The sequence below is a fragment of the Monodelphis domestica genome, chromosome 8 (genome assembly GCF_027887165.1).
Source record: "Monodelphis domestica isolate mMonDom1 chromosome 8, mMonDom1.pri, whole genome shotgun sequence".
Lineage (NCBI taxonomy): Eukaryota > Metazoa > Chordata > Mammalia > Didelphimorphia > Didelphidae > Monodelphis > Monodelphis domestica.
In genome coordinates, this window is record NC_077234.1 from 202287038 (window position 1) to 202314538 (window position 27501).

Consider the following 27501-nt stretch of genomic DNA (forward strand, 5'->3'; position numbering starts at 1 on the left):
TGTTTGAGAAACACGTCTCTTAATATACTCTAATTTCTGAAAAACAAAATGCACAATACAGGAAAAGCATTCAAGGAAATCTACAAAAACAACTGCTGCTAGGTCTTACACAAGGTACCGCAGTGTCATCTAGCAAACAAGCCTTTGTCCTTAGAACACCTCGTCTAAGAAGATGACAACTAAAACCAGCTTTTAAGCAAGAATATCCTGTGCTGACATTGAAGCCTAACAACTGGAGGGTCAATGTCCATTCCCTTTATTTGTGGCTCTGTATTGTAATGATTACAGTTTATGTTGACTTCCATGGACTATACAAGCAATAAAAGGCAGCCAGCTATGCTTTACATCATTGTTCCACACAAAGCAAATACAGAAATATCATATTACCTAATTTTCTATTTTAAAAAATTCCTATAGGCACAAAGCAGAAGGCTGGAAAATCACTGAGGAAAGAATATGCATAAATAAAGAAGTATTTCTTACATCAAAAAAGTCCAAGAATCACAAAGTCTGCAGAAGCTTGGTTAATCAAATACTGCAGTACTGATTTAATCAGTATAAAATTGAAAGAGCTTTAGTTCTGTAATAAAAATTCAAATTTGGGATAGGGCAAACTTTAAAACAGCAGCCAGTAAAGAAGGGAAGGGAAGGGGAGTGGGACAGGTGTACAGGCACATTGGAACTGTGGGGACGTGTAAATTGACCACTGTCAAACCAGTGTAAGTTTCTTGGTTTCTCATGGAAAACATTTTATCCATCTATTTTTTCCTTCCAAACTTAAGTCCGTCAGAGTCCAATATATTGTTTCAATTGGTTTCGTTTTTGCTTGGTTTTCTTGGTGACATTACAACAGAATAGTAAGTTTACTACTTTTCCTGCCCACTGTGGAAAAATTAGATGATTTCGAATACTTTCTTCAGCTCCACAATAAGTTGCCAGTCACTCTTCTGCATTTCATCTCTGAACCAATCCTTCAATGCATCAATGGACTGTCGACTGATCTGCAACACATGCATCAGACAGATAGTTGAGCACACAGAAGGCCATCTACACCGTGCTTAATGACTGAAATGCCAACTTTTTCTTTACAAAAAAGAAAATTGCATGTCTACTAGTCCTCACTTATGGTCTGTCTGGATAGATGCGGCAAGTTCTATACAGAATTATATTATCTAATATTTGTAAATATATAAAAAATTCTTTCCTTTAGTATGTTTATGGTTTGATGATGTGGGTGTATATCTTACATATGCACATATATACAAATGCTTATTTTGCTTATATATACATACATGTTTGGTTGTGGGATGTTTTTACAAAGACTGACCCCATAAAACTATAAACGTTAATATTAACATTAAAATTGTCTTGGTTGATGAGTATAATCGCAGAGCAATATGGATTACCACTTGGTTAACTTAAAAAATGGTCAAGAAATACTTTAAAATTTGGTCAATTTTATTAATTTTCCTCATTATTGTGGGGTCATCTGCACTCATTTATGTGAGAGTCGAGGGCACTTTCGTGGGTCTCCAAGGAGGCAGCAGCTATGGGCCTTCCTAACTCCAAATGCACACTGTCATAGGTATGTACTAACACACATATGGCCTCTGAATTTAAAAACAATCTGAGGTCAGTGAAACAAAGAAAAAGGTTAAGGATGAGAAGGTAGGCTGAAACTTACCTACTGTTGAGAATACCCATATCAACAAAATCTCACAAATGTCTAATTTCCCAGTGTCAGAATAGGCTTCTTAATGTTTTTTGAAAAAATAATAAAAGGTGGATAACACAATTCAGGTCTAATGGAGATATGCCCAATTGCCAAGATATCCATGTTTTAAGTAGTTCAAAAATTTTATTCTAATAGCTTTAATTTATAACTTGTCAAAAAAAAATGAAAACAAGTACAAAACCACAGCTAATTATTCCTTGTGTATTGGAAGCAATAAAATTTTCTACAACACCAAACAAATCAGTTGAGTTTTTCCATTTACCAGTTCCAGTTTCTTCAATGTTTTATCAAAATACAAAAGGACCCAAAAAAGACACACACCCCCTCCCCCCCTTCCCGCAAATCTGATGCTTGGAAAGCAAAGTAAGGAAATGACATAAATATTGACTTTAGTGAGAGTCAGAAAACTGCAGAACCCTCAGATGAAAACAATCCTCAGGACAGGATCTCAACCCGTGTGCTGTATTATATACAGATCAATTCCTGCTTCTAAGAATTCCTGGAACACACAAGCTCTCTCAGCTTCAACCCCATCTCTAAAATTGAAGTGAATATGTCATACTGTATTCCTACCTTGGGGAATTCTTAGCAAAATCCTTTCCTAATTTTAGACAAGTCAGTTTGCTTTTTGAAGTTAAAAAGTGTCCATTACTATGGGGAAAGAACTTACTTTGCTGACAAGAATGTCTGTAGCTTCAAAATGTCTTCCATACATTTTGGGAGATTCTCCAGGAATAGGTTCTATTTTGACACAGACTTCTTGGCCCTTCTTTGCGATATCTACTTGCTTATGGTTGACTTCAATACTTGTAACGATTCCAATCTCAACAAACTGCAAAATAAAAGATATGGCTGTGCAATGATGCCACACTTCTCACTACCATCATCTGGCTGAACTGACTTTCCGTAGGCCAGAAGCCAGCGCCTCTGGGAAGTGGACTTTAGTCTACATCCACAACTACTGGCACCTGTCAATACAATGAGAAAAGGCCGCTTGTTCTGGGTCTATTCCCAAGAAATGTCCGTGCTAGTAAAAATGATCTCCAAAGCTATTTTACTGGAATTGGCTTCTTAGTCTAAACTGTTAGATTTGAATTGAATCTCTTTAAAAGGCAAGAAAAGTCTGTCATTTACCAAACAAAACATATAGAAAAAGGGATTTCTTTCCCCAAATCACTCCATGAAATCTTACACGCATACAATCCAAAAGCAGCACCGCATTTTGACGTGCTCTGTAAGTTCTTTTGGCAGATTCATCCTATCACTGGTAAGCACTCCAAAAGCAAGGGGGAGGGGCAGCTAGATGGTTCAACGGACTGAGAGCCAGGTCCAGATGGGAGGTCCTGGTTAAAATGTGGCCTCGGGCATTCCTAGCTGGGCAACCCCCATTGCCCAGCCACTCCGATACACAGTAGTGATCGATTCTAAGACGGAAGGTACACGTGTATTGTTTTAAGGCAAGGAGAGAACAATGCAAGTTAAGCAGTGTGTTGATTATGAAAAAGAAAAAGATTACAGATTTGGCACTTACCTCAGAGCTCATTTTAAACATATTTCAAAGTCAGTCTGGTTGTTTTTAATCATAAAGTAACGATTTGTTTTAGTTAAATTGTCTTAGAAAACAACAAGCAGTGAGGACTAGAAAAGTGAAGACCAAGGATTCAAAGCTAGCCCCTGATCAAGGGCAAAAAACCTTGTTACCTCAACTTTTTCCTTTTTACAGAACTCTGACCTAGATTTGCAGTCCGTTTCGATTAGTTCTCGTTTAAAAGAGAAGTGGTTTGGCAAGCATCAAGTGATTTTACTTTCATGACACCCCTTTTCCTCAGCAAAAACAACACAACAGAAAGCTGAAAGGGACCCCCAGTACTTACATTTTTACTAGGTACACACATGGGTGTGCCTTGTTTCACTTGGCCGGCTTCAACAATCACACCCATCACTATTGGATCTCGTGAGTTGAAAATGAACTGAGGAAGTATTTTCATTTTACAGGGAAATACTGCAATATGCCTAAATAAAGAACAAGGAGGATTTCAGCCGGGGTGCTGGTTTACTTTCCCAAAGACACATACAGCAAGCTGGTGCGTAGCAGACTGCACTGGAGCTCGGGACCAGCCCTGCCTTCAACCAGTAAAGGGCTGGGTCAGGCACACCCAGGTACAAGGCAGATGGCCCAAGCTAGGACTCAATAGGCTTAAAGCCAAAAGGTTTGTTAACTTGATATCCCTCTCTTGACAAAGGACCCTTAAAGTCAAATTCAAGGCTATGAGCCCTTTACTCTGCTCCACGAGGAGACCCGCCTTCCCCAGATTTAGAAACGATTCTTTCCGTGGCAGGTAGCGGTTTCATGGTTATTCAACTAGGATTTTAAAAGGCCAAAAATGAGGGTCTAAATTCTAGTCACTTGGGTTTCTTCAAAAGTCTGTTCTGTTTTTGACTGCAGCATCTTGCTATTAAATGGTCAACTTTACCACCCGATATCCAAGTAGCTGGCCCCCATCAACTTACTTGAATTCTTCTTGCTTCTGTTTCTTATAGTCTTGCCTATATTTCGTGAAAGCATCAAACAAATGGTAAATAATTTCTGCACTAAAAATTCGGACTCCTAAACTATCAGCCATTTCCTGAGCATCCCGTTCAATCCTCACATCAAAGGCCAAAATGACTGCGTACCTGCAATCATAAAGACAAAGCTAAGAACATGTCACAGAGAGCCCTGACCAAACTAACATGAGCGAAAGAACTGCTTTAGAAAAACTGAAACAGAAACCACTTACTGAGGATCGTGCTCCAACATCACTGAAGCCTTCATAACATCTTTTTTATGAACAGGACCAATGTTGATTCCAGCATACTATTAAGAGGGGGAAAAGGGGTTACTAGCACTGCCCTGAGCATTGGCTATATTGTTTAATCAAACCACATTTTTTAATCAAGTATCTACTAAGTGCCAGGTAGGGGACAAAGAGAAAGAAAAAGACCAGCCCCTGGTCTCAAGAAGCTCACAGACTCAAAGTAGAGATGGCATGCCAAAGAAACAAAGAAAGGTCCAAGCCAGTTACATACAGGATAAATCGGAGATGATCAACAGAGAGAAGGCATTAGCATTTAGGGAGAAAACAAAGGATCCTTGGAGAAGACCTAGGAGATGGAGGAGAATTCCAGATATGGGAGGCAGCCAGGAAAATGTCCCGAATTGGTCAGGAAAGCTAGTGTCACTCGATAGGGCCCTCTTCTCCGGAGCTTCTTTCCACAGCTTGTTACCTTCGGCCAAACGGAAGCACTGCGCCAGGAGGCACCCCGTCTCCCCGCAAAACCAGCCCCTGTTGCTTCCACATGCACTTATTTTAGGGGCTTTTATTCAGTTTTGGGGGGGGCGAGTTGGGGAGGCCACAGAGTGCTGAGCGGGGGGCGGGACCACAGGCACACACGACCGTCTACACCGGGTCCCATTCTATCCACGGGAGGCCTCAGAACGTATCCCCGGCGGCTGTGGGGCCCTCCTGTCCATGGAGGCGGTGACAGGTGTAAAGACTGGGAAGCTAAAGGGCCGCCGTGAAGCACTGTCCAAGCCAAAGAGATGACTTCCACTTGGTTGAGCCAGTTAGGGCCCCTGGCGTTGGGGGGATCATCAACAGGCGAGCGGACGGGAGACTCGCTGCAGAGATCAAGCCCAAGGCCACGACCGAGGCCCCGGGGTGAGGCGGGACTGACAGAAGTGGTGGGCGATGGATAAGGCGAGAGGAGAGTCAAGGGGGCCCTCAGGCAGCTGGGAGAGGGCAGGGGCCCCGACAGGAGCATGGAAGTCAGGAAGAGGGGAAGGGAAAGGGCGAGGAGCCTTCTGGCCATGCCGGACATTAAGGAGACATCTCCCTGAAGATGTCCAATATGCAATTGAAGATGGGAGAATGGAAGTGAGGAGGGCCAAGCCGGCCTGAAAATCATCTGCTGGGAGAGGAGCTGAAGGGGAGACAAGAGGTGGGCCCGGACCAGAGCACCACCGGGGACATCGGGGGTTCCCACGGGTGACGGGGCATCTGAGCGGGAACAGCAGGACGGAGCTGGGTAGCAAGCCTAGAGAAAAAGGAGTTCTAGAGTGTCCAGAGCTCAAGAAGGCCTGAGAAAAAGCCATCAGAATCAGAAAGTGGGTCTGGGTTCCTACGCTTCATTTGAGGTCACAAGTGGGTCACTGCAAGAGGCCCCGCGTGCAGACAGCCTTCCTTAGAGTCCAGCCACAAAGAGGACACCAACGACGGAGCCCGGGCGCTAGAGAGCCTGGGCCACACCCCAAGCACAGAGTGTCCCGAGTCAAGTCTAGAAGAGGGAACAAGGGGCTCCTCGACCACCCCCGGGATTCACCCGTGTGAGGAGGGAACATACAGCTGGTGCTGGAGAGTCAGGAGGGAGCTGGTCTTGGCGGGTGCGAGGAGGAGGAGGAGGAGGAGGAGGAAGAAAGAAAGATGCAAAACGAAATCCAGTTTTGCAGATCCAAGTATATCATCTTCCACATGGTTGTATAGTCTCTCACAACATGATATGGAAGCTTCTCTGCTACGATAATATGTGTAGCATCCAGATCAAATTGTCTCCCAAGGGGAAGAGGGGAAAGGAGGGGGGGAGGTGACTTGGATCTTATATGTTGAAAATTGTTGTTATACATAACTGGGGAAAACGTGTCTGAATAAAAAATGAAACAAAACTACACAATAGGCATTCCAGAGTGCACAACAGAAAGAGGCCTGAGGTGGAGGGAGATGGGAACCCAGGATTCAGAATCATTCGGATGGGAAAGAATAAGACAGAATAGAAAATCGCTAGTCCTGGACAAGTAAGTCAATTAATTAAGTTGGGAATTATTACTTACTGGTACTTCTGAAGTTTTTAAAAATTCAAGTAAAGCTTCTAAAGAGCCCAATGTGGACGCCTGTACATAGACACCTTTTTCTTCTAATTTGATAGCATTTAGTGTTTGCTTTAATTCATGAATCAACTCATCCTTTAAAAGAAAATATAAAAATAAGGCTCAAATGATGTCTCTCCAATGAAGAGTATCGACATAATAAATCCACTTTATCATATTCTCTTGAACAAGGTAGGCTAAGTGCTCTAGGTAGACTATTCCTTATTTGAGAATACTCACAAACTCTAAAAGGTTTGCCATACAACAAAAAACAGAATTCTAAAGAGTCATGAGATCAGTAGTCAAGACCTCTCAGTGTCACCTAATCTGGCTACACATGAAGCTTCCTGTCTGTAAAATAGAGATTCTATTTGTCCTTCTGTGTACAAGGGGTGAGGTAAAAAGGAGATGACAGCTAGGAAGGTATAGCATTACAATTACCTCCAGCTCCTTACAAAAAGTTCATGAAAACAGGAAATCTCCATTTCTTCTCTTTTCCTCAAATTAAAACCCTTACCTTCAGTTTGGGGATCAATACCGTGTATTGGCTCCAAGGCAGAAGAGCAGTAAGGGCTAGGCAATGGGGGTCAAGTGACTTGCCCAGGGTCACACAGCTAGGAAGTAAATTGTTCCTAGTGTTATATCCCTTAGGAAATAGCTAAATTGGAAGGGGGGGGGGGGGGGGGGGGCAATGGCATGCAATTGTGATTTCTGAAAAGGGATTGAAAAAGCATCAGCAGCTAGAAATATTTAAATACTTTCCTAAGAAGCTGTAACTCTGTAGTATCTTTGTGTTCTCTGCTACAATTAGATATGCTCATCTGAAAAATATTAACCAAAAAATTCTTACTTTGAGAACTGGGACTTCATCTTCTTTATGGGCCACTAGGAGAGGTAAGCCAGCTAATGTTTTCTCCAGGTCTTTTCCAAGAATCTTTACACCTTGAGCAGCTTCTACTTCTTTATGCTTTTCATATTGGTTCTAAAGAGAGGGGATTAAAAAAAGTATAAAAAGCTAACTTAAAGATTTTTTCCAGTCTCTTAACAAAACAAACAAACAAAACAAAATGAGCAAAAGAGGCCTATTGTGACAAGGGACCTGAGGTGGAAAATCTTGTCAACACTGAGATTTCTAAAGTAAGAAGAGTAAAGCCACAGTCTTTGGGTCTTCCCAAGCTTACCTTCACCCGGAGTTCTTTCATGGGAGGAGGTAGCAGAAGACCTCTAATTTGGGTTACAATGGGACCTTCCACTCCAGGAACAATAATTGTATCTCCTTCCTTTAAACGCCCATTTATCAATATTACATCTATTGTAGTGCCCATGCCGGGAAGTGCTTTGACCTAGAAAAGATGTTTATTTCTTAAATCAAGAGGTTACATGCCACTACACTATGCATTAAGTTACAAAACAGTAAATACAATGATAGAATATCCCCATCAAAAGGGCCTTCTGAGAAACAAAAGCCATTTACCTCCATGACTTGAGCCCTCAGTTCTTCACACTGTGCCAGCCTCTTGCTCAGCATAGTCTGAGTTAATTCAACAAGAAGTACTATCAGACTTCCCATACCATCTCCAGTATGAGCCGAGGTAGGTACCAAGGAGACAAACGTACGAGGGTCCTTATTTTCATAGAACAAAGCAGCATTTAAGCCCTGGCAAAAAGAAGGCAAAACCAATGAGAAAATGGCAGGCTGAGAAATGGAGCGCCTCAAAGTTGACAGGGAATGGCTGAGTTTTCACAACTCCATCACTGCTGCCCAAAAAGCTCACACGAAGAGCAATGCCAAGTCAGACAAGGAACCTCTCAACTCAAGCTTGCCAAATTAAAAGGCTTATAGATGACGAAATGATGGCTACTGGATGAATCTCCATTAAGTAGACCAGGAAAAGGCATTAAAAAACAAAAATGCTATTTCATTTTGTAGCAGAAAAAAGGTTTTTATGGCATTTCACTGCCTTACTTGAAGAAAGAACTAACCTGCTGTGCAAATTCCACAATGATGGCCTTTGCCCGCTCCTCAAACTCGTCCTTGGTGTTCTTCTTCTGCTTTTTTAAAGTTGCTGCCACATCCGTATCTGGGCTCTTTTTCCAATCATATAATCGATCAATCTAGAAAAGTTTCAGAGCACTTCTAATGTTTCAGAAACGCACATATTCAGTTCAATAAATGTGATTAAGCATCTCTAGGACCAAGTCTGAGTCCTCTCAGGGTGCAAAAGTAGACCCGAAGCTCTCTCTGGTGGGTGCTCTGCTTTCTGACAGCTGCCTGGCCAGCTGCAACAAAATGTGTCCCGACCAGGTGACTGCAGGTGGCGATGACTGTCAAGCCCAGGTCCCCAGGAGACAGTCCTGCCTATACTAGAGGTGCGGCTGGCACGGTTAACTGGCTAGTGAGGGGATAAAGAAAACTGATCTGAAAAATGTGTGCAAGGAACTAGAATAGGACTGGAGATATAAGAATGATTCCTGCCTTTACCCTGATTATAATTTAGCAGGGGGTTTAAGACACACAGGCAAATGAATAGAATGATAGTTAAAAAGGCAGTGGAATATGATTGTGCTATAACTAGGAATGATTGATGTAACAAACAGAGAAAGGTATAAAATTCTCGGGGGGTGGAGGGGAGGCAGGTAGGTTTGGCTCAGCAGAGAGAGAGCCAGGCCCAGAGACAGGAGGTTCTGGGTTCAAATATGTCCTGAGATACTTCCCAGCCATGTGACCCTGGGCAAGTCACTTAACCCCCATTGCCTAGCCCTTACCACTCTTTTGCCTTGGAATTAATACACAGTGTTGATTCTAAGATGGAAGGTGAGGGTTTAAAAAATTAAAAAAATAAAAGACAGAAAGATCTATGTGGACCAGTGCAAAGAAAACAATATATATGAGAACAATGGAAATGGAAAGAACTACCAAAAAATGCTACAAGATTATAGACAAGAGAAATGGTTCAAAGATTTATGAGGGGGGCCACTAGGCTGCTCAGTAGATAGGGCACCAAGGCTAGACAGGAGGTCCTGGGTTGAATTCTGACCTCAGACACTTCTCAGCTGTGGACCCTGGACAAGTCAGTTAACCCAGCTGCCTAGCTCTCACCAGTCTTCTGCTGTGGAACCAATACTTGGTATTGAGCTAAAGCAGAAGGTAAGGAAGGAGGGAGGGAGGGGGGGAGGGAGAGGGAGGGAAGGAGAAGGAGAAGGAGAGGGAGAGGGAGAGGGAGAGGGAGAGGGAGAGGGAGAGGGAGAGGGAGAGGGAGAGGGAGAGAGAGAGAGAGAGAGAGAGAGAGGGGGGGGGGGGGGAGGGAGAGGGGGGGGAGGGAGGGGGAGAGAGAGAGAGAGACAGAGAGAGAGACTTATGAGAAGATACCACCCTTATGCAGAGCTGAAAGGTCCCTAAGGTTTGTACCATGAAGACATTTTTAAACTTTTTTGATGTACTGATTGGTTATGCTGATATTTTCTTCCTCCTCTTTTATTTTTTTAAAAAATCTTTTAAAAATGTGTTATTTGTAGGGGACACAGAGAAATTATGTTAGTGAGGCTTAAAAAAATAAGACATCTAATAAAGGAAAAGCACATTCTTCCCTTTGTAGCAGTAGGAATATATTAAAAATAAGCACCCCAGCTCCGTATCAAATTATTCTAAAGATGTACCCTAGCACCTGTTTAATCGCATTTGTCTTCTTCCTATCTTAGCTTACTATGAAGATCTCTAGTGACCTTAGGTCTGGTACTTGGGATTTTTTCTAGGAACTCAATTTCCTACAAGTATGAAGCTAACAACTTCCTCCACACCTCTTTGGCCCAGGGATCCCCTGATTGGAGAGAGCAGAGGAAGGGAATCTGAGGACTCTTCACAGAACCTTGATTTAAGGCTTTGTAGTGACCCTATCATATCACAACCCAGGGACAAATCTTTGGATCCCCTCTTTTCCCCTCCCCAAAAGTCCTCCTCACCCACAGCTTTTACTTTTAATGCACTGGCCTCCTCTCCATTAGACTGTAAGCTCCTTGAGGGCAGGGACTGACTTTTTATAGCCCCAGGACTTAGTATAAAGTAGGCACTAAATAAATTTTTATGGACAGACTGAATTTATTTTTCATTCCCTAATTATTTAAGGTCTCTAAATATCAGCTTGCCACCTAGACTTATTATAAATTCTTCTAGTACAAAGTTTGTTTTATATTCTACCACCATGCCCATACCATAGAACGAAAAAAAGGTACGTACTTTATTGAATTCTGATTATATAAATTTGGACAGAAGATCGAATCATAACCTCCTCAACTTTAAGTATATAGAAATGCCTAGTGACGTATAATTTAGATATTGAACGTGAGACTTCTAGATTAGCATTGTAAATGTCATTGAATTTGGAACAGAGACTTCATAATATTAAGAAAGTAAAACTTTTTAATTTAGCAATTAATATATAACTCATCTTCAAAAGGTGATGGTACCTCAAGGTAGCACATACAGATTTTTAAAAAAAGAACCAAGTAAGTATCAGAGGCAGCTTTATAGCACAATAGATACAGTGCCAGTTCTCAAGTCAGGAAGATCCAGGTTTAAATCTGATCTGCAGAAACTTCCTAATTGTTTGTCCCTGGGCAAGTCACCTAACCCCAACTGTCTAGCCCTTACTTTCAATACCTTGTATCAATTCCAAGACAGAAGGTAAGGGTTTTAAAAAAAAAGGAAAGCATCAAATAGCTTTTTCACCTACAACTTCTTCCCTTTAATTTCTTCTCTCTGGGATATCCATTAATGGGGTAATGGCTGAACAAGTTGTAGTAGTATGTTTGAAATGGAATACTATTATATACTATATTTATATTTATATTATATATATATATATATATATATACCTTAAGATATGATGAACAGAATGAGTTTGGAAAAACCTGGAAAGACTTACATGAACATATACAAAGTGAACAGAACCAAAACATTGTGTACCTTAACAGAAATATAATAATATAATACAATACAAAAATACAATAATAATTGTGAAAACAAAAGTATTACCAGAAAATCAAGGTTCCAAGCTAACCCCAAGTGACTCATGATAAAAAAAAATGCTACCCACAGCCAAAAAAGGAACTGTTGGGATTCTGTTTGCAGATTAAAGGATGTAATCTTCCACTTTATTTCTTTCATGAGTTTTTTATTGCATGTGTGACGTGTCATTGCATGAGGAATGTGGAAATATGTATTACATGAAAGTACTGGTATAACCAATATCAGACTATTTACCGCCTTGAGAAGGGGAGAGGGAAGAGAGAGAATCTGAACTGTAAAATGTTACAAAACAATAGCTAAAAATTAGCACATGTAATTGAAAAAAGTAAAAAAAAAATTAAATTAAAAAAATTCCTTCCCTTCTGTCCAAAACTAAGAAAGTGAGATCTGAACACAATGCCTTACCAAGGTTGGCAACAGTAATAAAACTGATGGATCAAAATGACTTTAAAAGAAAAGCAATCACTTCTCCCAACATTATACAAACAAATATTTTTTAATTTGTATATGTTGACTAAACTGATATAGAAAATAGCCTCCCCCCCTCCCCAGATTCTGAACTAAAAGCATCTTCATAGATGGTGCTTTTAAGTACGACTGTAAATGACTTATAGACTTAGCCATGTGTCCTCCCTCTCTCCCTCTCCCCTCCCTCACTCATACTCTCTCTCCCACTCTCTCTATTTCTTTCTGAAGAGACAGCTTACCTTATTGAGTGCTACAACGAAGGGACATTTTTTAGATTTCAGTAGATTGATAGATTCAATTGTCTGTGGCTCCAAACCATGCATTATATCAACAACTAAAATGGCAATATCACAAAGTGAGCTCCCTCTGTTCCTAAGGTTACTATTAAAAAAGGAGAGAAAAAATGTAAATAAAAAGATAAAACAAAGATCTAAACTTAATTCAGATCAAATGATCATAAATCTAAAGCCAGAAGAGATCTGTGGTCTAAATGTTTCCTTTATAAAGGAGAAATCTAAGGCTCAGGGAAATTAAATGATATGCCCAAAATCGCAGAGGTTTAGGCAAGGACTAACACACAAATCTTCAAACTCAGTGCTTTTTTCACTTCTTCAAAATTCTTTTATCCTCTTCTCACTAGTGCTATTAACAAAACTCAGTGGAAAATGTGGTACAAAATATGCCAGTACCCTTAAATGTGTGAAATATCTGACCAAAATGAGGTAAAACTATACACCAAGTAAATGAATAAGTCCTGGAGGGAATTCTTTTAATATCCTCACCAGTTTCACTAAGACTTCAAGGAATATCCATAAAAAACTAGACAAAATAGACTGTTGATCTCTTTCACATTTTAGACTGAACATTAGAATCTACCCTGCTGGTGGCCAAGAGAAAAATAAATTCACACAACTGGCAGTATTATTTTCTACACCAATTTGCATATGTGTATTCAATTTAGAAAACTAAATAAGACAGTATATCTACAACAGCAAAATTGATAATGGGAAATCATTTAACACATTAGGATAAAATAGGTAATAGTTATAGAGGATTTCACTTCAGAGTAAAAACTAAAGGCCTGTTAAATTTTGTTCCTACCTGAAAGACTCGTGGCCCGGTGTATCAATTATAAGCATCCCAGGAATCTTGATGTTCTCTCTGTCAAACTAGCATTAGGAAATAAGACAAAACAACTATATAAGAAGCATGAATACAATACTTCAAGAAGCTAGAACCTAATTGAATTACATTACCCCCAATGACTCATAAGAACTCAAAAGTTCAAAGTCTTTCCCTTTCTAATTAAATTACTCTACAATAGCTGACTAAGTAACTTGGCAAACTCCAGCAGCTTTATTTTTGAAATACAAAATTGAACAAATATTACTGATATATAGATATCCAGATAATAGACACATCTATAGATGTTTTAGAAATAGTCAACTCTGAAAACATCTTTTGGTAGATGAAGATTTAGTTACTCTGTAACCAAAATTAACTTATGACAAAGGGAAATCTAAGTTCTATTAAGACTAAAAAGCTAAGTCATCAAAGGGGGTAGTTAAGCAATTTGACATTTATGTGGTCCAATTTAAGAGATTCTACAATTCTGGATAAAGGCTTCCAAGTTCTACATTAAAGTAACTTTACAATACCAACCTCAAATTTAACAAATCAAAGAAAATATCCAGGCCTATGTTATTTACACAGTACAAGTTTTCCTTATAAGTAGATATCTAAATAAACTACCATTAATAAATAATATTATCCACTTTTATGAACAGTTTTCTAAGAGATGGAAAATTTTTTCAAATACTTTTTGCAAGTTCAAATATTTTCAACATAGAAAATTTACAAAAATGTCTCAAAATGTATACTGATCTCTTTGATGTCATAAGGAATTCAGGCTAGACTAAGTAATTCTAAGTAAAAATACATTATGGAACATAGTCACATCTAAATACTTCCATTTTAGAGCCTTTCACACATACAATGTAACATACACAATATCTGATATATAAAAATGATTCTCAGATTTTAGATCAAATCTAAAGGATTTTCTATATTCTGAAGAATGCCACTTAAACCACAAAACCACACAATACTTACATTCTTCACCATCTTTGTCTGTTCATTAATAGCTTCAAGGGGAACGTTAGTGGCCCCAATTTGCTGAGTAATACCACCTGCTTCACCATCTTGTACATGAGTATGACGAAGCTATGAGACAATGATACATTCAAATAAGCATTCAAAAACTGAAGGAAAAAATAGTGAAGAACACTTTTACACAATTTAATTCTAAATTTTCCCATGAATATTCACTTACATTCATAAACAATTTATACATCCTAGAAATAAAGTAATTCAATTAATGTCTAAATTACCAAAAACTTAAAAGGTATAATTTATAAAATATTTTCTTACCTTATCTAAAATTTTAGTCTTTCCTGTATCTACGTGTCCTAGTACACAGATAACAGGAGCTCTTAGCTTTTCTGTATCTACATTTTTGCTATTTTCAAGTCTCCGTTTCTAAGAAAACAGAAAGAAACAAATTAAACGTTGAATTAAAACAAAACTTATTAGGAGTTATAAGATACCATGCCACATACTGGGTTACAAAGAAAAACTCTGACATACAGCTTGCCCTCAAAGGGCTCATAATCCAATCGAAGAAAAAAAAGAGCTGTGCACAAAAAACTGACAATGGCATAGGTGCCCCTCAAAATAAGAAAAAAGTGAGATCCATAAGAGAGAAATCCAGACAAAATATTATGAAAAATATGAGAAAGAGAAGAGCACTTTTTATCTTGAGAGGTAGTTTAGAAATGGTTTGATGAAGTAGTAGCAGCTAAAGCAGATTTTGAAGGAAAGATCTAATTCAAAACCTTCTCCACTATCCAATTTTTAATTAGATAAGACCCTAGAGTACACCTACCTAAAACTTCATTTAAAAGGTAGAAAACTGTGGCTAAGAGAAATCAAGGTACTTTCTTAAGATCACACAGTTTTTGACAATGCTGGGACCAGAACTGAAATCTCCTGATACGCACCCCGAAATGCTACAGGTATAAATGTGTTACAGATTGTGTTCTTTAGCTTCTGAAACTTTTCATTTTGTCTGTCAGAAAGTTCCTCCATTGACTAGTAATGGAAAATGTTACTATGTTGTACATATGTTGCAATGACTGTGTGTGTATAGAAATAAATTTTCAGTAATAAAATTAGGGATAAGTTTCCTTGTGAGGCAGTAGAAAGTAAACGGCTAAGAGACTACTGAAATTGACTCGGTTGGTAATGTGAGATGGTGATCTCATGGGAATTCCTAAAGTTGGAAAAAGAGAGGTTCAACACTGAGTGGGCTTTAATTTTGAAACAGGAAGAAATAACAGTATAAAGCTAAGAACGGCTTGCCCAAGGATGCAACAGCTTTCTTCCTTAATTAAAGCTCTTCAAGCAGAAGTCAGAGGACATTCTAATAATGTGGGGAGATATGTTCAGAGAGCTACTGAAATTAATAATCTATGAAGTCCCTTTCAATTAGGAGATGTGATCTTATGGATGGCAAATAGGACTCAGGTATAATGACCCTCTGTATTGAAACAGCACAGCTACTATAAAACAGATCAAGATCTCAGCCTCTATCGGTAAAGATGGTGAGCTTCACAAAAAGAGCAGTAAGATCATTACCAATTATGAAAAGGCTTCAGGCAAGAAAAACAAAGAGAGAAACAGATTGGAATAAATATGGGGCTTCCAAGATAAGTCATCAAATCCTTCCTTCTACAGCAAGAATAGCAATCTGGCAAAACTTATAGACTCCCTTTCACAGTAATATTCTAAAATACATAACATAAATATGATCCCAAAGGACACTTAAAGTTAGGGAAAATAAAGATGCATTTTTTCCTCCATCTGCATTCATGGGCCTACTGAAATCAACCCATGGATCCCTTGAAAATCTTATCAACCCTAGATTAGAAACCCAAATGAGATGATGAATGCAAGTTCTTCTAAATAGCCTGAACTTCTGGGGAGGCATCTTGTATATGGGGCCTGCCTTTCTGCCCTGGATCTTTTTAGGGTATTTACCCGTCAATCTGATTTCTGGTTAAAAGAAAACAGATAATTTAGTCACTTTCTTGGAGAATCAGTTCAACTCTACACAGTCCTGTCCCTGTGAGTCCCAGACCCCCTTAGTATATTGTTGGATTGTATTCTAACAAGGTTCAGGCACCACTCAATCATGGTACAGAAAAACATGCAACCATTTTAAGGTTCACAACCATGACCAGGCCCTCTATGCATACCTCCCATATCAACTTATCGTCCCATTCTTTACTGCAGCTCTTTCAAGCTTTCATCCCTGCTAAGTTTCCATTGTTCCCACTCTCCTTATCCTCTCTCAGCTGAGAACGCTGCCTCATTTCCCTTTACAAGGGGAAAATAAGAGGCCATTCATGTAGAGCTTCTCCCCCACTCATCTTATCATTCAGAATGCCTTCTGCCAGAGGAAATGGCCATACTCCCTGACCAAAGTAAACTCATCGTGCACAAGCAATCCCATTCCATTTTGTCTTCTACAGACTGGTTTTTCTGTTATTCCCAGCTTCTCACTAATCTTTGATTTCTCCCTGTTTACTAGCTCCTTCCTTACTACCTTACAAGCAAATGTTCAGGTTTCTTCCTAACCTGCCCCCCACACACAATTTACTTCTCCTGTCATTGCTATTACGTTCTGTCTTTTGTGTCTCCCTTTAGTTCTTTTAACTTTCTACAATCCAACTTCAGACTTTATTCAACTGTACCTGCTCTCTCCAGTCACCAATAATCTAATCACCAAATCCAACAGCCTTTAATAGATCCCGCTAGTTTTTGCTTCTCTGCAGCCTTCGATACTTGATTACCTTCTTCTCCTTGAGATTCACTTCTCTCTAAGGTGTTGAGGTGCCACCCCCTCCTGGTTCTCCTTTCTGTCTGACCACTTCTCAGTTTCCTTTTCTGGACCTTCATCTAGGTGACATGGGTATTAATCAAGGGTCACTCAGGCTTCTGTTCTGGGCCGCCTTCTCCTCCCTTTATACACTTCACTTGGGGATCTGAGGTAAGTGCCCAAGGATTTAATTATCATCTCTATGCTGATGATTCTCTAATCTATTTATTGAGCTCTAAGCTCTCAGCTGACTTCCACCTTCAACCCATATCTTCATTTATCTTTCCAACATTCAAAACGGATGTTCTGTAGACAATTTAATCTCAAACATCCCTCAAAACTGAACTTATTTTTTCCTTCTAAACCTCCCCCCACCCCAAATTTCCCTGTTGTTGAGTCAACATAATCCTCACAGGCCCACAAGTTCAAAGCTTAAGTGTCATCCTCTGTTTGTCCCTCTCTCTCAGCATCCATCCAACCTGATGCCACTTCATCTTTTCAACATCTCTGGAACAGATCCCTTTTGTCTCTAAAACTATCCCCATCCTCAATTAAGTCCTCATCACCTAAGGCCTAGATTACTGCTTTAATGGCCTGCTAAGAATAATAAGTGGTCTGCTGGTCACAAATCTCTCCCCACTACAGTCTACCGGGTTTTGCTAAAGTTCCAGTCTGACCATCCCCCCCTCCCCCTTCCCCTCAATAAACTCCAGTGGGCCCCTACCACCTGCAAGAAAAAATACAAAATTATATATTTAGTATTCAAAGTCTTTCATAAGCTAGGCTTTTTCAGTATTTTTACATCTTATCACTGTTTCCACATGCTATGCTTATCAATCCAGTGACATTGGCTTCTTCCTTGCTGGTCTATGAACAGATACTCCATCTCCCTCCTGGGGACTATCTGTCTCTGGCTGTCCTTCATACATGGAATGTTCTCCCTCATCTTGGTCTCTTACTAGTTTCCTCCAAGTCCTAACTAAAATTCCATCTTCTACAAGAAGCCTTTCCCAATTCCTCTAAATTCTAGTGTTGTCCCTCTATTATTTCCCATTTGTTTTGTTCACAGTTTGATTATATTTATTTGTACTGTACTCTACCACAAGACTGTGAACTCCTTGAGGGCAGGGACTACCTCATTCTGCCCTTCTTTGGATCTTCAGCATTTACAATAGGGTCCATATCATATAGGTGATTAAGAAATGCTTACTGAGTAATGCACTAGTTACAAAGAAATTTTACCTGTATATTTTATATATTTATCAATAAATACATATATATTTATCAATTTGTTAAAGTGAAACCTCAGAGTTTACTTTGATCTGACAGAAAATCCATAAATTGTTATTAGCAATTGATAGCAATGCTGTTATAATTAATAGCACTCAGGTTTTCTGGTTTGAATTATTTGCTCTGAGTTTGGGCCATCCATCCATTGAATGGCTCATGGCCTCATGTTTGTTAGTTCCCTCTATTATCCTGGAGTGCAAACCTTTATTCAGAGCTACATGAAGCACAGATTTTCCTCCATTTGATATCTTCCCTTCTCATATGAGCTGTATTAATTGTGATTTTACTAGCACAAAAGCCTTTGTTTCATATAATCAAAATAATGGATTTTAGAGGGGGCTGTCTCTATCACGTGTTTGATATAATGTTCTTCCCCAAGCCATTGCTGTGAAAGCTACTTCATCTGGTTCTCTTCTAAATGTTTTTATAACTTTTCATCTATATAATTTTCCATCAGCTTCACCTATCCATTGGCAATGCTACTCTCTACAATCCAGCTTCAGACTTCATTCAACTGTACCTGCTCTCTTTTGATTTTGCTTGAGACAAAAGAATCATCTTATGTGCAGATTCTATGAAATCTATGCATCCTCTTCTTAATTCCAAATGTACTTTTCATCTGGTCTTTTGGCTCTTTTGAGTAGTTTAAGCCAAGGTGTAAAAATATGGAGCCCACACAATACTGCCTGAAATTCTTCCAAGTATAGCCCAAACTAAATAATATAATTGGGAAATAACAAAATAAAAAATATAATAAAATATAGATAACATAGTTTTCTAAATCCAAATGTACCTTGAGCATAGTTTAGTGGCCCTCATTTCTATTTAAGCTTGATACCACTGATTCAAGACATTATTTGGATTGCTTTTTTCTTGGGAAAAGTGTGGAACAAATAAGGAAATGAGGTGGCCAAGATCCTGAGTAGATCTTAAAATGAGATCAGCCTAGAAAAGGATAGGTATTATTGCAGTTGTATTCCCCCAAAATTAAGGACGACCATGTGGAAGATGGAACAGACTTGTTTTGTTTAGCCCAACAAAAAACTTATGTGTTAGGTAAATCTGGGTATAGGGACTAGCTATAACATCAAAGTGTTCTTAGCTTCTGTGACTATAACTTTTTGCAAGATGGAAATCTAAGGGAGAAAATGGTCCACATAAAGGGTCCACAAATGCATTTTCCTGAAACAATATTACCTCTCCTTCCAATTATCCTTTAAATATTATCCAGCAAATATAAAACCCATAAAAAATGTTTATAAAACCAAGCATTGGCAGGTAACAGGTTTTTCAAATGTCTTTGTATTATTAAAGTTAATGATGAAATTCTTAAAGAATTTTTTAAAACCTTGAAACTACTACCAGATTTTATTTTGGAAAACAGTCCTATTCCTCTAAAGAGATCAAAATGTCTGACAATTAAAAGAGGTCACCAGCAATAACTTATCAGCCTCAAATATGGGGCCATGGTATTTCAACACAGGAGGCAAAGGCCTTTAAAAAAAGGCTAATAGCAAATATATAGTCACCTGGCCCTGAAAGTATGTAGAAAATAAGAGTGCTATGTAATGAAAGAAAATCCATTCTTTTTTATCAATGAAAGAGGTGGATGCATGCTCTACTGAGCAGAAAAAGGGATACAGAGAGTGAGGAGAGGTATATAGGAAAGAGAAATTATACCTCAATCCTTCTTTTTGCTTTGTCATAGGCACGCTCTTCTTTAGTCCGATCATCATCTGAGTCATATTCAGACTCTGAGCTAAGTTCTTTACTTTGTTTTTTATCTATTGATGGTTTCCCTGAATCTTTTTCATCTGAAACTTTCTCTTCTTCATCATCACCCTCACTTCCATCACTTTCTCCTTCATCTTCATCATCCTCACTCTCTTCCTCCTCCTCTTCCTCCTCCTCCTCCTCCTCCTCTTCCTCTTCCTCTTCAGGGTTTTCTTTTACTTCAATGTGCACAGTGTTTCTTTCTGTTGAGAAAATACTAGCCATTTTAAAAAGGTGATTCAGAAATACTTGGTCCCTAATTAATAGGTAATTTCATTATCCAAAAATAAACTACATCTAGAAGTAGTATATCATCTCTATCAATATTAAATGTTAAATACTGTAGAAAGGAAAACAGCACCAAAATACAAATTAGAAAACCTCTACTGCTTATGAATCTGAAAATGAGGCTCTGGAATTCTGGGATGAAATACAGTTCAGGCTAAGAGAGAAGCTAAAAAGCTGGCACCCTTACCACTCTTTTTGCTCCTGATTCAAGGCAGCTTCAAGGTGAGACAGGAAAGAGAAGACTCCTAAGTAGACAGTGAACTGCCCAATACCGTTTTCCTAATTTTGCCCATTCTTTTCACATCCCTAGCTTTCATCCTCATTTTGTTCTCAAGACCTCCATCCAGTATCATAGCATCCACCAAAAAAACAATCCATTTTCTAATGGGTTTTCATGTAGAAGAGGGATTGATTAGCTGTGTTACATTTAGCCAGAAGGCAAAAATGACAAAAGTTGTAAAAGGGAAAATTTAGGCTTCTTTAAAGATGAACTTTAACTTCCTAACATTTAGAACTAGTTGTCTTAATAAAGTGATATATGTACCCTCAATAGAGGTTTTCAAGGAAGGGATTCTATTTCATCAGTTTGATAGCCAGGAAGTTCCCTTTTCGATTCTGAAATTCTATATGCTATGAATCCCTGTCCCAACCCATCAGGTACCTTGTCCCAGGCTACTATCAGCAGAGTGACTAGGAATTCTGAAAGTCTTTTCAGGCCATGATTTGCCCTGGAAAGCTGACATGGGGAAGCATTATATATTCTACTATACTATTGGTAATTTCAGGCTTAATAGGCTTTTGTGGACTAGCATGAAAAATAATGTCTATCATCAGTACATTTATGGTTTTATTTGCGGTTTTTTATGTGTGCTCTTACAATAACCAAAATGGAAGTGTTTTGCATGATAATACATGTAAGGCCCAAATCAAATTGTTTACCATCTCTCTGTGAAGGGAGGGAAGGAGAAGATTCGGATCTTATAATTTCAGAAAATGTATGTTGAAAATTACTACATGTTATTTGAAAAATAAAATATCTTTGAATTGAAAAAAAAAATTTAAAACTAGTAGCTACTCCCTTTATTTCATGATTTCCCCAAAAGCATGTGTTTCCAGTTTTAAACAACCAAAATGCACCATATATTGCTGGCAAACAACAGCCACAGCTTCAGTTTGTGCTCCAAAATAAAGTGGAACAGTGGAATTTTATAGGGAAAAGTACTGATCATATGGGTCATTTGTAAATCACATATTTTCAGTAGAAGATTTACTGCCAACAAAGATAAAAGTAGACATACATATACACACAGGAAAACTAACAAATTTATCTAAGACTAAAATCATGAGATGTAATACCTACCTTTTTCTCTCTCCTCATCACTAGCCATTGCCTCCCAATCATCCAAGCCCGTATCCTCACTTTCTTCTTCCTCTTCTGTAAATCAAATAAGCAAAAACTTATTTCAGAGGTTTTTTTTTACAGTTAAATTTTTGTTCATATATAACAGAAAAATAAAGTGAAACATATAAACAATTTTGGAAAATACCTAAAAAATAAAAACTATTTACAATTTCCTTTTCTTTTTTTTAAAACCTTTACCACCTGTCTTAGAATCAATACTCTGTATTGGTTCCAAAGGCTTAGACGACAAGGGTTTAGGTGACTTGCCTAGGGTCTCACAACTAGGAAGTGTCTGAAGCCACATTTGAACCCAGGACTCCCATGTCTAGACATGGCTTTCAATTCACTGAGCCACCTAGCTGTCCATTTTCTCCAGACATTCTATTTTATTTTGCACAGGCATTCCACATTTGAAGAGTAAACAATAGCTATCAAATGTGCCATCAAATATGACACACAAATTCACTACATTTCTTTTTTAAATATATCGAATTTCTTTATAATTCCTCAACTCATACAAAAAAAATTTATTATTAGATCATAAATTTAGGACCAGAGGACTCAACCCACTCACTTTTCTGGTAATGAAGCTACAACTTTAAAAAGAGATAAACTGAGTTTATTTGCCTGTCACAAAAAATGACAAGAACTGGGATTTAAACCAAGGTCCTCTGACTCCAAATTCAAAGAACTCTGCTGAATTATTTATGTCTTACTTTCAATGAAACTAGGAGAAGACAAGTAATGGAACTGTGTGTTCTTCATAATAACTTACAAATTTGTGCATCTCTTTTCTCCTTCTATTCAAATAAAAAGTACATTGTGGGGGGGGGGGGGGGGGGGGAGGGGGGTTGAACAGCTTAGGAACTCAGTGGAAAGAGCCAGACATGAAGATAAGAGATTCAAATTTAGCCTCATACACTTCCTTGCCAGGTGTCCCTGGGCAAGTCACTTAACCCCAACTGCTTAGACTTTACCACTTTTCTGCCTTGGAACTGATTCTTCATACTGATTCTAAAATAGATGGATTTTTAAAAAGTACACCTTAGGCATAATAAGTATGCAAAACAAGGTAAAATATTTTTATCAGTAATCTCAAAAAAATTTATATGTAATTTATACATTTCAAACATAAATTTTCCCATCCTGGGGGCTTGCAAATAAGAAATTATCTTCAGAAAAGGTTCAAAACTCCAACTTACAGCTCTTAAAGTCTATATACTTAAATTTGTTTCAAAAATATTTCCACTGCTTTTAAAATTAGAATTCATTATCTAAGTTACCCCCTAAGATTTTTGACTTAAAAAAAAAAATCACAATTACTCTAGAACATTCCTTAATTAACAGATCAATCTGAATGCCTACCTTTCATTGTGTAGTATTACTAGGAGGTGAAAGGTATAGAGATAAGCAAGAAAAAGGAAAAAAGATGAATAATAGGAATTTTTATCATCAAACACCGAAATGTCTGTTTTTTAAACAGTGAGACCTTTCCAGGTATCTCTTACTGTGCTACTGACCTGGTTCTACAAGATGCAGGGACTCTTCTTTTTCTGGAATAGCTTGTTCTGTACCTTCAACTGGAACACTTACTTCTATTGTTTCTAAAGAAAATAGGAAACAAAATAAAAAAATATTTACTTACTGAAAAAGCAATGTCCTAGGCTCTTCCATCAATTTCACTTAAAAGTAGGAAAATACTACTGAATTCGAGTCAAGTTAATTTCTGTCAACCTACTGACAAATAAATATCCTCAACATATTCCTATTCCAATTTTTTCTTCCTGAGATATGGGCCATAAAACTTGTAGAAAATGGACATAGTATGAGAATTTTATTTTTTGTAATGTTGGTTTCTACCACATGCAATTATCTTATTTTGGAATATGATAGTTAATGAAAATCATACAAAAAAGAGGATATAGAATCAAAAAATTAAAAAATGCTTTGGTTGGTGGCAATGATAGAAAATCACCAAAAACAAACTAGGAACAAAGCATTAGACTTTCTTTTTTTTTTTAAATAAGAAGGGGGGAAGGGTCTCTTACATCTGAAAGTTACACTGTAATTGTGAAACACAAGGTCAGAATCTAGTCAGAATACTGACCTTCTTTATTTTCTTGCTGTGGTTGTGGTTTTTTCCTCTTTTTATCTTCATATATTGGCCTCTTCTTTGGCAAAGAATCTTTAGATGGCACTTCAACACCTAAATTTAGGGTAGAAAACAAAAAATGTAAATAACTTATCAGCTTTCTGACAGATAAAATATTGTATTTCAAGTATCTTCCATTCCTTTTTGTTCTCTAGCATATAATTCTCATTTTAAAATGACCTAATGTACCACCAGGAAGGAAGGAGGAGTCATATCTTATGGCAAGAATAAAAACATAAAGAAGAAAAATAGAAATGAGGGACAAAGAAAGGGAAAGGGGGTAGAAATAATAAAATAAAGAAAAGAGAATGGAGAAAAAAAGATTTCAATTCATGACACAGAAGCCTCCCCAAAGCTGCTGGCCCAGGAGGGAAATAAAGGTATTACCTTTATTGATATTATTAAAAAATAGGGCCCATCCAACTTGGACAACTATAACCACCCACAAGCAAACTTCAAATACTGGCAAAATGGAATATCTAAACAGAGCTCAGCTAAGGAAGTCCTGAGATTTCTGCCAAAATTGGAAGGGTATTTGTGACTAAGCCCTACCTTGTCTGCTCCTTCTTAAAACAATGACAAATGTCTGAAATAAAATAAAAAGGAGAGAATAGATACAAAGAGAAAAAAGGAGTAAAACGTTTACACAAAAGGAGAGAAGAAAACTCCAGAGTGAAAAAAAAAGAGCAAGAGCAAAATCTCCATGATGAAAGAAGAGGAATATACCAAAAACTATATACATCTACAAGAACCTCTAGAGTAGTTCAGAATCACGGAGATATGAAGGAAAACATGGAACTAAGACAAATATGAAAATTAACAGAGTAAATGGAAGGATGGAAAATCTTAAAGACACAGTAGACTCCCAGAATCAGAGTGGCTCAAGCAAATAAATTATACAGATGAAATAAGAGCAAAATGTAAAACTGAGAAGACTGGAAGATCTCAGATTTCTGACCTCTATAAATACAAGAGGGGCCAAGGGATACAATATGAAAATAATTTGTCACTTAAAAAAAAAAACTCCAGGAAAGTACTCAAAAAATTGCCCAAATTCTTGAAATACAGGGGGCAGAGTACAAATCAAAAGATTCTATGGGTTCAGATTTAGAACCCCAATTTTAAATCTCCTCAAAAATGTAGATATCAAGTGGCACCAGGTCTTCAATCATGGAGATAGACCTTCTTAGAAGCCTGGAGTACACAATTTACATGTTAATAATAGACAATTTAAATACCCTAAGACTATTAAAAGAGGTTAAGAATTAAAAAGAGAAGAATTACATCTTCTGAAAAGTTATGGGAAAATGGTCCATACCCCATAACTAAGTGTCCTGCAAATTTGGGAAACCCTGGTGAACTAAAAAACTAGGTAGAATTTCTGCCACCAAACAGTTCAAATTTAAATACAGAAATATAAAATTGAATGTAACTAAAAAGAAAAGATAACTAAATATTATTAATCAAGAACATATTAAATCTTTGATAGTTTTTAAGTAACTTATTGTAAGGGTCACTAAAAAAATATATAGACATGAAGGGGAAAAAAATCCCTAGAAAGGGATCAATAAAATCATCTGAAGCACTAAATGTAGTATTTCTTTAAATCAGATGCTATATATGGGGAAAGTGGAGAGGAGTAATTTCTAAACCAAATTCTTATCTAAAATTTTTTAAAACACCAAAAAAATTGAAGAAAAAGTTTGTCACTGGTCATTCCAGACCTTATTTGGAATTTTCTTGGCAAAGATTCTGGCATGGTCCACCATTTTCTTCCCCAGTTCATTTGGCAGATGAGAAAACAGGGGTAAATAGGGTTTAAGTCATTTGTCCAGGGTCACCAGCTAGTAATGTCTGAGGTTGGATCTGAACTCAGGTCTTCTTGACTTCAGGATCAGAACTTACCATACCTAGCTACCACCCACACCTACACCCACACACAGAATTCCTGGACTTGTCTTTATATAAAAATAGAATTCCTGGACTTCTCTTTAGTATAGGCAAAGGCTAAATGACTGAAAGTGGATTGTTACAAAAGAATAAAGCTTATGGTATAGGGAGGAATAAGACTGAGCTGTTAAATAACAGAGCAAACAATATAGTAGCTTGTACTGACAGACAAGGGGAAAAAAGAATCTAATGAAGAAAAAACATAAAAATTCTAACATATAAATGTAGATGGGTCAAATTCATCAATTAAAAAAAAGGAATGAACTACAGAAGGAAATAGAAAATAAAACAATGATTTACTGTTTATAATGAATATTTGTTAAGTATAAGTAAAGTATATGAATTTAAAGTAAAAGGCTGAAATAAATCCGTTTATTCAAAAGACAAACTTTAAAAAGCAAGAGTAACATTGATGATTTATGATAAGAACACAATTAACCACATAAGAGACCAGTTGAAAAACTAGATGATGATTAAAGGCACCAAAGATAATGAAAAAAATGACAGTATTAAATATATAATCATTAAACAGCTAGGTACAAAAGCAAACTTCAATAAAATGACACTAATTTTAGATCAACTTAGCATTCTTATGCCACAGCTCCATTAATTCAAAAGGAAGAAAAAGGAGCTTACAGATGACCAAAACTTGGGAAAACAGATTTCAGAGATACAAGGAGATTTGAATGGCAATCTTGGGAAATATACATACTTGTCAGACTCCATTTCTTAATTCAAGAATCCATTTCTTAATTCAAAGGAAAAACTGATCATGAGCTAGAAAATAAATTGTCCCAAATACATGCTAAAAAGGTACAAATCATAAATATTTTACAAACCATGCCCTAATGAATGTTAGTTTATTGATATGAATATTCCCTCCAATACTGCAGGCTCCAATTCATCCATGTCTACACAGCTTTTAGTCAAGATTAATTGGCAGTTTGTGAACACTTAATGAATTTCTTCATGAAATAGTTACAATTGGCATCCATGTCCTTTGTTTCTCATTTTGGGAGGAAGCAAATATTTGTTTAAAAAGGATAAATTGGAACTGTGTCCATTGTATACTATATTTTTCTTATGTTTCTTCTAGGTTTGTTTTACTTTAAAACTTAATTCCAAAACAAGTTAGAGATATGAATATAGAGACAATTGATCCAGGAATGACTCACTTATTAGTAATGAGGAAAATAGTAAATAAAATCCTGACAGAGCAATAGATACTACTTACCCTGAGCTTGAAGAAGTTTAAGAGTAGCCTCAGCTCTAGCTCTGGCTTCTCTCTGGGATTTCGTTAAAAGCTTGCCTTCCTTTTTCAAACGTTCTTTTCTTTCTTTTTCTTTTTGCTTCTTTCTTTCTCTCTTTTCTTGTTCTAATCGTTCCTACAACAAATGATCAAACAGAAGCACAGACATTATTAAAATAATAAAAGAATTTTGGTCTAATATTAGAGTACTATATGTTTGCATTTTGGATTTGATAGCAATTATGGGGTTTAAGGCAGGTTGCTCTACAAGAGGTCCTGTTTTCTCAATCAGCAAAATGTGGAGAGTTGAATCACCAAGGTCCTTT

The 27501-nt window shown here is 37.6% G+C and overlaps 1 protein-coding gene across 1 annotated transcript in view; it reads right to left on the minus strand.

The window, feature by feature from the left end:
- Nucleotides 1-240: 240 nt before the first annotated feature.
- Nucleotides 241-27501, minus strand: part of EIF5B (eukaryotic translation initiation factor 5B) — a 75315-nt gene continuing 48054 nt past the window's right edge. Inside the window, exons 6-24 of the mRNA XM_056808278.1 lie at nt 27161-27311; nt 23932-24030; nt 23345-23428; nt 21783-21857; nt 20042-20337; nt 14563-14670; nt 14245-14355; nt 13234-13301; nt 12372-12513; nt 8622-8753; nt 8113-8295; nt 7820-7981; nt 7489-7620; nt 6603-6734; nt 4516-4592; nt 4247-4411; nt 3610-3748; nt 2406-2567; nt 241-1001 (exon numbers count right to left, since the gene is read on the minus strand). Coding sequence (XP_056664256.1) covers nt 894-1001; nt 2406-2567; nt 3610-3748; nt 4247-4411; nt 4516-4592; nt 6603-6734; nt 7489-7620; nt 7820-7981; nt 8113-8295; nt 8622-8753; nt 12372-12513; nt 13234-13301; nt 14245-14355; nt 14563-14670; nt 20042-20337; nt 21783-21857; nt 23345-23428; nt 23932-24030; nt 27161-27311 — 2526 coding nt within the window. The 3' untranslated portion in view covers nt 241-893. The remainder of the gene's footprint in view (nt 1002-2405; nt 2568-3609; nt 3749-4246; nt 4412-4515; nt 4593-6602; nt 6735-7488; nt 7621-7819; nt 7982-8112; nt 8296-8621; nt 8754-12371; nt 12514-13233; nt 13302-14244; nt 14356-14562; nt 14671-20041; nt 20338-21782; nt 21858-23344; nt 23429-23931; nt 24031-27160; nt 27312-27501) is intronic.